This window comes from Myotis daubentonii, chromosome 6 (assembly GCF_963259705.1).
Source record: "Myotis daubentonii chromosome 6, mMyoDau2.1, whole genome shotgun sequence".
Classification (NCBI taxonomy): Eukaryota; Metazoa; Chordata; class Mammalia; order Chiroptera; family Vespertilionidae; genus Myotis; species Myotis daubentonii.
In genome coordinates, this window is record NC_081845.1 from 18,388,711 (window position 1) to 18,404,762 (window position 16,052).

Below are 16,052 nucleotides of genomic sequence, written 5' to 3' on the forward strand. Positions count from 1 at the left end.
CACATATGCAAATGAGCACTAGCCAAAAAGAATGCTGTTTAAAAGTAAATTTCTACTAATATTTACTGACCTTTAAGATAGTCTGTCTGCTACCGGATTGCCTGCCTAACTGAGGGCAAGATGTGTATTTTAAAATTGAATAAAAGCTAACAGGGCCAGGGCTTTGGGGAGCCTCTCCACTAGAGAAAGGTTTTTGCCTGGCCCCCATGACTTCTAAATTCATATTTCTTGTCTAGTGCATTCATCTGTGCATCAGCCCCTTTTCCAGATCCTGAACTTTAGCTGCAAATGGGTGCAGCTTCACAGTCACCTTTGTCACTTAACAGTCAATTAGGAACTTTGAGAGCCAAGGACACAAATGCTAGCCAAGGACCAAGCAGTTGGTTTTTTTTAATTATAGCAGCTGCAGGCCTGCTATGTAAATTCTTTTCTGCAAAGTAAATGCCCATATCTTTAAATCTAAATGAATAAGGTAGATATATATGTGACTGGGTGTACTTAAAGTAAGAGGCATAAAAATAAAAATATGATAGCCGTTTTCTAAAAGTGTTTAAAATATTTACTCAATCAAGATTAAAATTTTCAATAGCTTTAAAACAATGTTATGTAAACCACAAACTACATTATTAGCATTATTTAACAAGTGAGGTATCCTATTTTCATTGGAAAGGCACTCTTATTTATACTGTATTGTCCACAGTGAAAAGAACAGTGTTTCTGTATTAGCATGTAAGCCAATGAATACCATGACTTCTTCCTCCATTTGCCAATAAAAGGCCTGCCACAGTCTCAACCCCCTGCTTTGGCATAATGGCTTTCCCTTCTCTTTGGGCCTGCTTACTAATTGGCTGCTTTTCTGTTTCATTAGCAGAAGCATCCAATCTCTCAGATCTGTATCCTCCCTTATGGAAGGAGAGTCCTGGTCAGTTCAGTGACTACGGGGTGAAAAATGGAAAGTACGTTATTAATCCCTGGGTATATCCTGAGAGATTGGGGATGTATAAAATTCTACTGAGCCAGACAGCCAATTATTTTGAAAAATTTGCACCAGAAAATGAACAAAATATATTATGGGGACTGCCTCTACAGCATGGCTGGCAATATACTACAGGTAAGAATGAATGACTCTTGTTTTCAATCTAATGATCTACCAATATAACCACATAGTAATTGGGAAATGAGACTCTATTTATGTCATATGATGTTTTTCGAATGGATTATTTTATTTTCCCTCCTTCCCCCACATAGCCACTATTTTTCCCCCTTCTCCTCCTCCTCCATAAGTCCTTCTTTCATGTGTTGCCCATTTTTAGTAGAAACTGCAATAGTGTAGCTGCCAAACACAAAAAGACTTCATTTCTAATCTATTGAGCATTCTGAAAGTATTTATTGAACTTCTACTAGGTGCCAGACTCCATTCTAAACAGTGAGATGAGCTTTAAAAACAAAGGTGGTATCAAATTAATTTGAATTCCTTAGAGTTCTAATTATGTTACCTTTGGGGATGATGGCAAATAGTGGCACCTTGTGCATAAGAGATGTTTTTCTGCAAATTATTTATTCCATTTGAAAATAAAGTACATTCAGTGTTCACTTAGAAGATATGTTTGTGCGAAAGATTCATAAATTAAAGAATATTTTTGTTTTGGCTGACAGAAGAGCTCATGAAAAACAGTGGTGCCTCTTGCCCACTCCATACTGATAACACTACCAGTAAGGAAATTAGTTCAGTTCTTATGGGAAAAAAATATAGGGAAATAATAGTTTATCTGTGGCATGCGGGTCACATGCAGGAGCTACTGAGGTTGGCAAGCCACCCATCTTAGCCAAGGTATATCTTGAGACTCAAATCTACTTCTATTTATCTGGCTTTCCCTTAGCATCAAAAAGACCATGGTCCAGGAGAAATCATGAACATAGAGTTCACCATGGGAGGCATGCCAGTCTCAGGGGACTGCAAGCCGTGGTAGTAGGAGGCTGCATGGGCTGGTATATTAATGCCTTTCTTGCTCTTGCATCACATTCACACCTTAGGACCAAGCCTGACTAAACTCACCTAGTGACAAGCTTATATGTGCCCAGCATTTTCTAAGAGCGAAGTGGAATGTGCGTGTGGAGATAATATCTGAGACACCTTCCATGCCATCAAAGACATTACAACACCATTGGAACAGGAAATATAGCAAAAATTAAACAGAGAACAAATACATAATAACTTCTGTATAAAAGCTAAAAGTGCAAAACTGGAAAGAGAGTGGAGTCATTAGTAATAATTAGTAATGTTATTATTCCCATTTTATAACTAAGGCATAAGTGGGAAGTTATTTAGCAAAGGTGAACTGAATAAATGACAGCAGGGATTTGGTTTGCCTGTAGGTCTCTTTTAATCTGTGTGCCTATTACCGCCCTCATTTTGAAGGGAAGAAGAGAAGGAACTAGAAGAGAGAATAATTACAAAAGTAAATAATATTCAAGACAGGTAATTCAAAAGTACAAAATTGTAGTAATAAAAAAAATCGGTTCAGAGAAGAGAAATGAAGGATAAAGAGTGATAGAAAGAGGAATACTAGTCATCAGAAGATACATGTTTAAACAGTCAGATGGCTGCCAGTTGGGAGGGTGTTTGGGGGATTGGTATAGGGAGTGAAGGGATTAAGAAATACAAATTGGCCCTGGCAGGTGGTGCTCAGTGGTTAGAATATTAGCCCAAACATCAAAGGGTCTCAGGTTAGGTTGATGGTCAGGGGCATGTACCTGGGTTGCAGGTTCAATCTCTGGCCCAGGTTGGGGCATGTGCAGAAGGCAACCTATCGATGTGTCTCTCTCACATCGATCTCTCTCTCTCTCCCCACCTTCCTTTTACTCTAAAAAAAATATTGATGGAAAAATATCCTTGGGTGAGGATTACCAACAAAAAAAGAAGTACAAATGGGCAGTTATAAGATAGTCACTGGGAAGTAAATTACAGCATAGGGAACATGTAGTCAGTAATGTTGTAATAACTATGTACAGTGTCAGCTGGATACTAGACTTACAGGGGGGATCACTTCTTAAGTTATATAAATGTATAACCACTATATTATACACTGGAAGCTAATATACTACTATCAACTGTAATTGAAAAACAAAAATAATTAATTAAAAAGGTAAATGTGTATCTTTACCAAAAAAAAAACAAAAAAAAAAACAGCGCACCTAATTCAGTGACAGTTTCAAAATGTGCCTAATACATAATTTGTGTATCTCCTCTCTGCTAGGCAGATTAGCGGATCCCAGCCAGAGGACAGACTGTGGCTATGATTCTGGAGATCGTTTGTGCATCTCTGAGGACAGTTGGTGGGCTGGTAAGTTCATTTAAATAGCAAAATAGATAATAGTCCCCGCCCCTCCCCGAAAAACTCCCCACAAAAACAACAACCCCGTATTCAACATAACATTCTAGGGACAGAGACAAAACAAAAACATTACTATTTCTTTGTTAAAATAAATCTACTTCATCATGTATCCTGTGGCCTGTATGCCACATTCTAGGATGTAACAGCCACAAGTTATGATTCCTTAGGACATATTCTGTTTTTCACAGAAGGGCTGAAACAAGGAACTTCAAAGGACGATGGCCTGACAGACCAGAACTGGCAGTTAGGTGGGAGGTCCTGCTAGTGACAGGGAAATGAGAGGACAAGAAAATGATCCCCTTTCTTATTTTGCTCAGAGCAAGTGTGTAGCCTTAAAATCCGTAAATAGAGATTCATTGACTCGGCGGCCGTCCCTGAGCAGATCGACGTCTCTCGTTCGCGCACCTCGCTCGGCTTCCTCTGCAACCATGTCTGACAAACCCGATATGGCTGAGATTGAGAAATTCCATAAGTCGAAACTGAAGAAGACAGAAAAGCAAGAGAAAAATCCACTGCCTTCAAAAGAAACGATTGAACAGGAGAAGCAAGCAGGCGAGTCGTCATGAGGCACGCGCCGCCAGTATACACTGCACATGCCACCAGCATTGCCTTCTTCTTCTTCTTCTTTCAGCCGTTTAACTTTGTAAGATGCAAAGAGGTGGGATCAGTTTAAGTGACTGTGCTGCCCCTTTTCACATCAGAACTACTGACAACGAAGGCCGCACCTGCCGCTCCCATCTGCCTGGCTGGCTGGCGGGAAAGGGGGCAACTTGTATGTTGGTGAAGGAAGGAGCTGGGTGGGACGAGGGTGAAATCTAGAGTTAAAACCAAGCTGGTCCAAGGGGTCCTCCGGGCTGTAAAATGCAGTTTAATCAGATTTAGATATTATAATATAGTTGGCTGTAAAGCCTATACTGATTCCCACTGGTGATGCAGAAAATTTTTCATCATACATATCCATTTGTGAATGCTGTCCCACACCCACTATAGCAGGCTGATACTTCAAACAACTACGTAAATCTGAAAAAAACAAAACAAAACAAAAAAATCTTGATCTAGCTCGTTTGCCACATCTACTGAGAGGATGAAGACCATTGTCAGTAATCAGACTGTCGGTATTCCAAAAACTGTCGACATCACTCTGAAAGAAAGCACAGTTATTTTTATAAAGGCCCTCCAATCACATCACTGTAGATAGAACTCAGTCTCCTTGGAAAGAAAAAGAAGCGGCTCCGGGTTGACAAACGGTGTGGAAATAGAAAGCAGCAGGCTGCGGCCATGTACAGAACGTGATCAAGGGTGTACCGCTGGGCTTCCGTTACAAGGCGAGGTCTGTGTATGCTCACTTCCCCCATGAACACCGTTAATTCATAATAGTTCCCTTGTTGAAATCAGAAATTTCTTGGATGAAAAGGACATTTGCAGGGTTCAGATGAGTCCAGGCGTGTCTTGTTCAGTATCTCAAGCCCAGAAAGATGAGTTAATCCTTCAAGGAAACAACATTGAACTTTAATCAAATTCAGCTGCTTTGATTCAGCAAGCCACAACAGTTAAAAACAAGGATATCAGAAACATGTTGGATAGTGTCTATGTTTCTGAAAAAGGACCAGTTCAGCAGGCTGATGAGCAAGATCTTAGTATTCCAGCTACAGCAATAGTAAGATTCGAATGATTCCTCAGGCTTAATGTGATATTTTAAAGATGCAATAGAAGCCATGTATTGGTTGGCGTGGATGAGGGGGTAGGAGGGTGAGAGGACAGGGAGGCAAGGTGGGGCAGGGACTTGATTCTAGACCTGTGGCCTTGATTCTATGTGGGTCTTTGAGAAGAACCAATCCATGTCATTTTTGAAAAAATATGTAAAGGTTTATATGATGTGTGTCACTCCAGAAAAGTGAACTTTAGTGAGATCTTGTTTCTAATTATTGAGAAATATCTTTAAGAAATTGTGTGCAAACTAATTGTGTGTAAACTAATTGCAAAACACAGAATAAAACTGAAGAATTAGAAAATGCCTTCTGATTATTTTTGTATTCAGTAGCTGACTAAAACCGTAGATTCCTGCTTGATAAAATGATTTGTGATAGATAAATCTGCTAAAGTAGGTAATGTGCAGAGAGAAAAACAACTTAATTCATTATTAACTTAATTATCCAAAGATCTATTGTCAACACTTAATCCAACATTTTTAAAAAATATATATTTTATTGATTTTTTACAGAGAGAAAGGGAGAGGGATAGAGAGTTAGAAACATTGATCAGCTGCCTCCTGTGCACTCCCTACTGGGTATGTGCCCGCAACCAAGGTACATGCCCTTGACCGGAATCAAACCTGGGACCCTTCAGTCCGCAGGCCTATGCTCTATCTACTGAGCCAAACCGGTTAGGTCCAACATTTTTACTTTAAAGATCTAATGTAATGTAAGGACTTTGTAATGTCATGGTTGCTCATTGAACTTGCTTAAACAAAATATCAATACTATAACCACATTAAAATATTTTAGAAAAAAGTCACATTTCATGGCAAAACCTCAGTTAAAAGTGTTGTATTATTCTGTGCACAAGTAGATACCTATCTTCCTTATATCCTTACTGCGAAAAGAAAATATTACGAATCCATTAAAATGATGTTTTGTTTTAAAACATTATAGTCAACTACTTTAACTTATATTTATGATTGTAGAGATATTAACAGAAGCATATTAAAGTTAGATATATAATTCCTACTGAGAATTTCAATTTTTTTCAATGTTTTAATATATTGCTGGGTCTGTGAGTTTTTGCTTAATGGTTTACAGATTTACTTAAAAATATCCTTGATCACACTTGTTAGTGCTTGTGGTGATAATAGGTATTTTGCTGTTTCAGACATGAATTACTTTCTCTCCGCATTGCCCTTCCTTGCTGCGGTTGGCTCTGACATAATGGGGATATCATCAGACCAAGTCATACTTTTGCCACCACCCAAGGATCAAACAAAGTTTTGTCTTAATGTTTCTACTTGTCAGTCATCCTTCCCTAAGACAATGAGAAAGTGGAATGTCTTCTACCAGGTTCCATTTTATATTTGTAATTTATTCTCCTAAGAGGTGGTAAAATGAGGTATTTTTTTTTTTTTGGTAAAATGCTTTGGTTTAAGTTTTTGTGTGCATTACACAATATTTTCCTCAGTATTACAATGTAAATTTTTGTGCAAGTTATATTAATATTATTACACTGCAGCAGGACATTACATGCCATTAACATCCTCTGACTCAATAAAGCATTACCATGAAATCTATCCACTCATCTCACCCTAAAAAAATTATATGTAAATGTGAGAGCACCCAGCATATAACACTGAATGAAATTATTCTGGTTAATTAACCTTTAAATCAAACATGGGATAACTCTTGAGAGAAATATGATTATAGAGTTGTTTTTAGAGCAGTCAACTTATTTAAACTGCATTAATAAATGACCACATGTAGGTAGAACTAACAATTATGAGGCAATTAAAATAAAATATTCAATGAGCAATATAAAATACATTGGTGAAGCATAGACATGGACCAAGATCAGTGCTGAAAACATAGATTTCTTAGCTCTACAGTTTTAGTTCGTTATTTTAGATAAGTTTAAATTAAATATTATAATAATATTTTCCTTTTCTTAATCTTAAACTTTTGTTATAATTTCAAGTATGGTAGCAGAGAAAAAATGATAAAAATAAAGTATTGATTGCTGGGAAAATATTTGTACTTCATTTCTTATAAATGCATTCAATATTACTACAAATAATAGGTAATTATTGTAGTCTTTCCAGAGTGTTAGTCACTGATGGCTTACACAAACTAGTTCTTAGAAACAAAATTCTCCTTTGATGTAGACTATTGTTAAATTGTAAATTTGAACAAGATGAAATTGTAGGAAAATAAATTGTTATATTTTTCTCAAATATGAATTAATTTCTCCTCTTTACTATAGCATTTGCAGTTACCTTCTAGTAGCTTTGAGGACTTATTGAAGTACTTATGGGCTGCACATGTATCAACCTTGGAAGATGCTTACAAACTATTTGAAGATAGGTAAGATTGGATCCCAAATAATTTTTATTTAATATGGAAAATAATTTGGGGGTTTATTTATGTTTTTATATTCTTCTAACATAACTGTCAATCTTCCTATTAAATAACATATCTAATAATCGGGGTATTGAATGATGAGGTGTTTATATTTTAGTATGGTCAGGCTCAAAAAGTGTTTTATGAAGAAAGGGCACAAATTTGAGAAGAAATATCTCATACCAAAAAACCAACACATAGAACTTACAACCAATTTCTCTCTATTTAAGAAAAAGACATTTTATTCATTATTTTGATTGCAGGCATATAATATGACTAGAGGCCCGGTGCATGAAATTTGTATATGGGTAGGGTCCCTAGACCTGGCCAGCAATCAGGGCTGATCAGGACCTTCAGGCTGCTGGCCGGGGCCTTCCTTCATTCCACGCTGCCCCTGGTGGTCAGCGCATATCATAGCAAGCGATCGAACTCCCAGTCTCCCCATTGAACTCCTGAGGGGACAATTTGCATGTTAGGCTTTTATATTTATAGATAGGGGCATACTTGGGTGAAAAACCAGTATCAGGGTTAGCACACTTGAAAGAAAATGTAGCACAGCAGGGAGCAGACAGCATTTCAAGAAGAATGAGTCTGTTAAAAAATTGCAAGTTGTTCAGCATGCTTAGATGGCTGTTGAGAACAGGAACCATGAATTATAGAGTTATAAATTATTTTCTACACCCTTAACCTCACCACTGTGATAATTGTCCCCCAAATATATGCGAGTTTGGTTTCCCAGAAGACTGCATCCTGTAGGAAAAGCCCATGTATTTAGAAAATTGGACAAGAAAAGCACACACATATTTCCCTGGGATGCTCAGTATTTTGGGGGTCTCCTAACTTCCAGAAATCAATAGTGACAAAGGATGCATGAATCTAGCAAAAACACTGCCTTCGAATCTTTGATTTTTATCTGCCCATTTCTAAAGAGTATTAATTAGTAATTGTCTAATATTTAGTTATTATATAATATGCAAAGATAAAGTATCTTTTTAAAAGTGATAAAACTCAAAATAAAATATAAAAACCTAATTGGATGCCCCTTTACAAATTTAAAATTTTAACTACCTATATTTGTATTTTCAAAGGTAAGTACTCAGGCCCTAGCTGGTTTGACTCAGCAGATAGAGGGTAGTCTCATGGACTGAAGGGTCCTGGATTTGATTCCAGTCAAGGGCATGTAATTCAGTTTTAAGCTCGATCCCGCATGTGGGAGGCAATCAATCAATGTGTCTCTCTCACATCGATGTTTCTCTCTGTTTCTCCCCATCCCTTCCACTCTCTAAAAAGCAATGGAAAAAAAATATCCTTGGGTGAGGGTTAAAAAAAAAACAACAACAAAAAACACCCACAAAGGTAGGAACTCAGGCCATCACATTCTGAAATTAAGATCTACATTCTTTGTTTGTTGACAAAAGATGAATTTTTTTCTAGAAAACACTAAGTCTGAAATTCTAAGTGGACTAATTATAATTATACATGTGATCACTTGTCTTTTAGGTTGCAAGACTATTCTAAACCAGAAGTAGATTTTGGAAAAAGTTGGTATGTGGATGTGGGATATATAGCTACAGCCAAGTTTCCGACAACCTTGATTAGAACACATGAATTCCAGAAGGCTCTGCCACCACGAATGCTTGTCAATGGAGACAGAGCCCCCTACATCAGTGACTTTACTAAACTTCAGAACATAGTCCTGCTTGGTTTAAATATTCTTCATGAAGTTGATAACGCTACAGGTAAGGGCCTTATTAAAAATATTTTAAACAAGCCCTAGCTGGTTTGGCTCAGTGGATAGAGTGTAGGCCTGTGGACTGAAGGGTCCTGGATTCAATTTCGGTCAAGGGCATATGCCCAGGTTGCGGCCTTGATTCCCGGTAGAGGACGTGCAGGAGGCAGTTGATCAATGATTCTCTCTCATTATTGATGTTTCTATCTCGCTCTCCCTCTCCTTTCCTCTCTGAAATCAATAAAAATAGCCCTAACTGGTTTGGCTCAATGGACAGAGCATCGACCTGCAGACTGAAAGGTCTCAGGTTCCATTCCGGTCAAGGGCATGTACCTTGGTTGCGGGCACATCCCCAGTAAGAGGTGTGCAGGAGGCAGCTGATCGATGTTTCTCTCTCATCAATGTTTCCAACTGTCTATCTCTCTCCCTTCCTCTCTGTAAAAAATCAATAAAATATATTTTAAAAAATTAATAAAAATAAAAATATATTTTAAAAAATACCTTAAACAAAATCAACATAAAATTGAGTTGTAAAGAAACAAATAATGATTATATCACACTAGAGGCCCAGTGCATGAAATTAGTGCACAAGTAGGGTCCCTAGACCTGGCCAGTAATCAGGGCTGATCAGGGCCTTCTGGCTGCTGGCCGGGGCTTTCCTTCACTCTGCGCCACCCCTGGTGGCCAGCGCATATCATAGCGAGTGATTGAACTCCCTGTCTCCTGGCTGAACTCTTGAGGAGACAATTTGCATATTAGGCTTTTATACATATATACTAGAGGCCCGGTGCACAAAAATTTGTGCACTCAGGGGGAAGAGGGGTCCCTCAGCCCGGCCTATGCCCTCTCGCAGTCTGGGACCCCTCGGGAGATAACGACCAGGTGGCAGAGGGGAGGCCCAATCCCTAGGTGCAGCCCCTGGTCGGGCTCAGAGCAGGGCTGATTGGGGAGTTGGGGCACCGCTCCCTGTTATGCACAGAGCAGGGTTGATTGGGAGGTTGCCATGCCACCCTCAGTCACGCTCAGGGTAGGGCCGACTGGGGGGTTGGGGCACCGCCCTCTGTCACACTCAAGGCAGGGTCGATGGGGAGGTTGGGGTGCCAACACCTGTCACGCACAGAGCAGGGCCCATCAGAGGGGTTGGGGCTCCGTACCCTGTCACGCACAGAGCAGGGTCAATCAGGGGGTTGAGGAGCTCCCCCCGTCACTCACAGAGTAGGGCCGATAGGGAAGTTGGGGCACCACCCTCTGTCACACACAGAGCAGGGCCAATCAGGGGGTTGAGGCGCCACCACTGTCACACTCAGGGCAGGGCCGATGGGGAGGTTATGGCTCTATCCCGTCACACACAAAGCAGGGCCCGTGGGAGGGGTTGGGGCACCACACCCTGTCACACACAGAGCAGGGCCGATCAGGCGTTTGGGGCGATGCACCCTGTCACACACAGAGCTGCAGGGTGATCAGGGAGTTGGGGAGCTCCCCCTACCAGGCACAGAGCAGGGCTGATCAGGGGGTTTGGGCGCTGCCCCCTGTCACGCTGATCCAAGTGCCGGTGCCGGGAGGCCTCTTGGCTCTGCTGGTCCCGTTGCTGGAAGGCCTCGCGGCTCCGCTGATCCCGGTGTTGGGAGGCATATTACCCTTTTACTATATAGGATAGAGGCCTGGTGCATGGGTGGGGGCCGGCTGGTTTGCCCTGAAGGGTGTCCTGGATCAGGGTGGGGGTCCCCATTGGGGTGCCTGGCCAGCCTGGGTGAGGGGATTATGGCTGTTTGCAGCTGGTCACACACCCTTTAGGGTGGGGGTCTCCACTGGGGTGCCTGGCCAGTCTGGGTGAGGGGCTGAGGGCTGTTTTCAGGCTGGCAGGTGACTGAAGCTCCTAACCGCTCCTTTTTTTTTCTTTTCTTTTTTTATTCTGGGCCAGTTTTAGCTCTGGCTCCAGCTCTGAGGCCTCTGCTGCTGAAAGCAGGTATCTGGTTTGTTTGGGTTCTATAATCGAAACACTGTATCAACTCCAGCTCTGAGATCCCGGCTGGCTGAAAGCAGGTTTCTAGGGTTTTGTTTAGCTTCTATATTTATAACAATGTTTCAAACTGCAAGCTGAGAGGCCGGCAAGGCAGGCAGGGAACATTGGAGTCCTCCGTCACTGAAGCAAGGAAGCCTCATGTTAGCTTCAAGCTGCCTGGCTGCCGGCCGCCATCTTGGCTGGCAGTTAATTTGCATATCGCCCTGATTAGCCAATGGGAAGGGTTGCAGACGTACGCTAATTACCATCTTTCTCTTTTATTAGATGGATACTTTCAAAGAAAGTCATGCTTTCCTATAGGTATCCATGTTACACATTTAAAAATATATATATTTTTATTTCAGAGATTAAGGGAGAGGGAGAAAGAGATAGAAACATGAATGATGAGACAGAATCATCCATCAGTTGCCTCCTGCACACCTCTCACTAGGGATTGAGCCTGAAACCTGGGCATATGCCCTTGACCGGAATTGAACTCAGGACCCTTCAGTCCACAGACTGAAGCTCTATCCACTGAGCCAAACCAACAAGGGCTTCATGTTACACATTTTGATCCTTCCACTCATGATCTGTCCTTATTGACCATGAAGCCACCAGACTATCTCAAGCCCATGTTTTTAAATCTATAACCCATATTCTGTCTTTCTTTCCTTATACATGGCTCTTCAATTTAGAATGAAATAAAGGACATCAAAATAAATCCTGCTATGATTAATGGACTTATGTAAGCTCCCACCATCCAGTCTTACTAATCATAGATGAAGCACTCTGCTCCATTTCCTCAACTGTAGGATTTCTGAGTAGAGTGAATTGATAATTGTATGTTTGAATAACCATAGTATCCCAAGTTTCCAGATATGCTCTTATGCAGTGAACCAAGCTTAAAACAATTTAAAAAATCGATATTTTTATTTCATTTTATTTTTAAAAATATATTTTATTGATTTTTTACAGAGAGGAAGGGAGAGAGATAGAGAGTTAGAAACATCAATGAGACAGAAACACTGATCAGCTGCCTCCTGCACACCGCCCACTGGGGATATGCCCGCAACCAAGGTACATGCCCTTGACCGGAATCGAACCTGGGACCTTTCAGTCCGCAGGCTGACGCTCTATCCACTGAGCCAAACCGGTTACGGCAAAAAAATTGATATTTTTAAAACAAACAAAACAAAATAAAAAATCTGAAAGATATAAAAACATAGTAAACACAAATACGTTAAATATATGATTTGAAATCTTATTTGCATTACTCAGAGTAACAAATGTACCCAAATATTTTAGGGGCTTTACGTAATTGGAGTTTTTTGCTCCAGTGATGGTGCCATATTTCTCTGATAAAAAAAACAGGTGCTTCATAAGTTTAAGTAATTCCCCAGATGGTGAATGACACAGTAAGTTTGTATCCTGCAGTATTATTTTAAAGCCTGTGCTTTTTCCCCTTAACAAATCACCCTGTGTACAGAAATCCATGCTCCAGGATAGTTTGGAATGTGGTATTAACACTTTGCTCTTGTTGGATGTATCAAGGCAAGACTTGATAACTCAGTGTTACCAAATCTAAAAATTTCAAACTAGCTTAACTTCTTCACTAGTCTAGATACAAAGAAGAGAAAAGGTGCTTTCTCAGGTCTTAGGACATTAATAGATTAGCCAACTGAGAAACATGAAACCAAATGCTCTCACACACCAATCAAGTAATATGCTACAACTACATGGAGAAGAGTAAAGGATGTTTATGAAAATTAAATGGACATTAATTTTCCCCAGAGTCTAGGAAGATACTTTCAAATTGCCGCCTTTTGAACATTAACAGATCTAACCTCAAATATGTTTTAGTTTCAATCATCATTTTAAAAAATCTATTTTACTATTTTCTTAAAACACATTTTAATTGCTATACCTTTTACTTATTTTTAAAAGTACATCTAAGTATATGTATATTCAATGTTTAAAAGTCTAAGTGTATAAACACATGAAATGAAAATAAAAATCTTCATCATCTCTCCTCAATCACATCTCTTAGTCTTTCACCTATTTTTTAAAATAGTTTTTGGTGCAAATTTCTAGGATTTTTTAATACATCAAACAGTGCAAATAAATGAATAAATAAAACCTGTGCAGTTTGTACAAATGAAATCACACTCACTGCTCTGCACTATACTTTTTCAACTGAAAATTTTTTTTAGAGCTTTTCCTGTATCAGAAGGTGTTAATCAAACTATTTTCTTTAGAGGATATGTAGTGTTTTATTTAATAAATTATACTTGTAGAGATTATTTTATGTTATAAGCTATTGACAATATAACAACAAAGGCATTTTATACATACTTTTTGGGCACAATTTATTATCTTACCAATACATTTTTAGAAAGGAAATGAATTAAAATCAATGGGCCATATATTGCCAACTGGTACTCAAAAAAGTTTTCAGGACTTTACATTTTTGTCATAAAACTATGAATTAAGGTTCTTGTTTTTCTCCAACCCACTACCAAATAACAATTTCTATAATTTGTGTTAGTTTATTATGTAGAAAATGTTGCTTAACTATTATATGAATTTATAGTCTTTGAATGTGTTTATGCACTTTATCCAGTTTTCTATGGAGTTGCTTAATTTTTCTTATTGATTTTTACATGAAGAGCTGGTCAGTTAATTTTAAAAACATATGTGTACAATTATCATGTAATGAACATATAATATTTGTGTGTAAAACACATATAATTTTATTTAAAAAAACATTTCAATAATTGGGCTTAAACTTACATGTAAAAATTTTATATCTTTGCCAGGGTCATTCTCTTTGACTGTATGGAAAATTTTAATGAAGACAGAAGGTGCAAGAAAACTAGTTCTAGAGCTTTCAGAAATAGTTCTTCAATCTTTAATCTAAAATTCTGAAAATAATGAATCAACAATAAAAGTTTCTAATTTTGGGGGCAATAGAAATTTCAAAATTTAACACGATCATAACCAGGATAGTTTTCTTGATTCTGTTGTTTTTTATTTATGCTGATTTGTTAGAATTTTGTCCATGCATACCTAATTTTATTTTATTTTATTTTTTTAGAGTTAGTATATAAAAAGAAGGAGGCTTTGTGAGGCTCCTATGGTTTCTGGTGGGAGTTATTATTATTATTTTTTAATCGTCTAAAGTTTTACATATGTCTTCTTTTACCCCAATTGACCGCCCCCCCAAGCCATTCCCACCCCAGGCAAGCCCCCACTGCCCCAGTGTCTGTGTCCATTGGTTATGCTAATATATGCACACCTGATTTTAAATTCAAATTAATGTTATGATTATTTTGTTTAATTAATAATTCTTAATTTTTAATTAATCAATATATGTTTAGCCTTTAAAGAGGATTGTATTAAACTATTATAGATCACTGAGAAATTAATAAACAGACATTCAACTCACATGGCTCTTTTGTTATTAACATACTAGAGGACTGGTGCACAAAAATTTGTGCACTCGGGGGGGAGGTGGGGCCCTCAGCCCGGCCTGTGCCCTCTCACAGTCTGGGACCCCTAGGGAGATAATGACCTGCTGGCTTAGGCCTGCTTCCGGGTGGCAAAGGGCAGGCCCAATCCCTAGGTGCAGCCCCTGGTCGAGATCAGAGCAGGGCCAATTGGGGAGTTGGGGTGCTGCCCCGTCATGCACAGAGCAGGGCGGATAGGGAGGTTGCGATGCCACCCTCAGTCACAGTCAGGGTAGGGCCGATTGGGGAGTTGGGGCCCTGCCCCCTGTCACACTCAAGGCAGGGTCGATGGGGAGGTTGTGGCGCCACCCCCTGTCAGGCACAGAGCAGGGCCCATCAGGGGGTTGAGGAGCTCCCCCCTGTCACTCACAGAGTAGGGCCAATAGGGGAGTTGGGGCACCGCCCCCTGTCACACACAGAGCAGGGCAGATCAGGGGGTTGGGGCACCACCACTCTCACACTCAGGGAAGGGCCGATGGGGAGGTTATGGCTCTAACCCATCACACACAGAGCAGGGCCCGTGGGGTGGGGGTTGGGGCGCCGCCTTCTATCACCCACAGAGCAGGGCTAATCAGGGGGTTGGGGAGCCGCCACTCTCACATTCAGGGCAGGGCTGATGGGGAGGTTATGGCTCTACCCCATCACACACAGAGCAGGGCCGATCAGGGGATTGGGACGCCGTACCCTGTCACACACAGAGCCACAGGGCGATCAGGGGGTTAGGGAGCTCCCCCTATCAGGCACAGAGCAGGGCTGATCAGGGGGTTGGGGCGCCTTCCCCTGTCATGAACAGAGCAGGGCGAATAGGGAAACCTCCCCCCCTGTCACACACAGAGCCGCAGGGCCATCACGGGGTTTGGGCACTGCCCAGTGTCACACTGATCCCGGTGCCAGGAGGCCTCTCGGCTCCGCTGATCCCAGTGCTGGGAGGCATATTACCCTTTTACTATATAGGATAGAGGCCTGGTGCACGGGTGGGGGCCGGCTGGTTTGCCCTGAAGGCTGTCCTGGATCAGGGTGGGGTTCCCCTTTGGGTGCCTGGCCAGCCTAGGTGAGGGAATGATGGCTGTTTGCAGCTGGTCACACACCCTTCAGGGTGGGGGTCCCCACTGGGGTTCCTGGCCAGTCTGGGTGAGGGGCTGAGGGCTGTTTTCAGGCTGGCAGGTGACTGAAGCTCCCAACTGCTCCTTTTTTTTTTTTTTTTTTTTAATTCTGGGCCAGCTTTAGCTCTGGCTCCAGCTCTTAGACCTCCGCTGCTGAAAGCAGGTTCCTGGCCTTTGTTTACCTTCTGTATTTGAAACAATGTTGCGATCCTGC

The 16,052-nt window shown here is 40.6% G+C and overlaps 2 protein-coding genes across 2 annotated transcripts; both read left to right on the forward strand.

Annotated features, from left to right (window-relative positions):
- Positions 1 to 765: 765 nt before the first annotated feature.
- Positions 766 to 14,673, forward strand: C6H6orf58 (chromosome 6 C6orf58 homolog). Its single transcript, XM_059700284.1, has 6 exons — positions 766 to 1,111; positions 3,258 to 3,344; positions 6,264 to 6,448; positions 7,362 to 7,462; positions 8,999 to 9,237; positions 14,046 to 14,673. Exons 1-6 carry the CDS (start codon positions 811 to 813, stop codon positions 14,144 to 14,146), a joined length of 1,014 nt encoding a protein of 337 aa, XP_059556267.1. The 5' UTR covers positions 766 to 810; the 3' UTR covers positions 14,147 to 14,673.
- LOC132236869 (thymosin beta-4-like) lies at positions 3,758 to 3,973 on the forward strand. The gene has a single exon (XM_059700283.1). The coding sequence runs from the start codon at positions 3,824 to 3,826 to the stop codon at positions 3,959 to 3,961; it is 138 nt and encodes a 45-aa protein (XP_059556266.1). The 5' UTR covers positions 3,758 to 3,823; the 3' UTR covers positions 3,962 to 3,973.
- Positions 14,674 to 16,052: the final 1,379 nt, after the last annotated feature.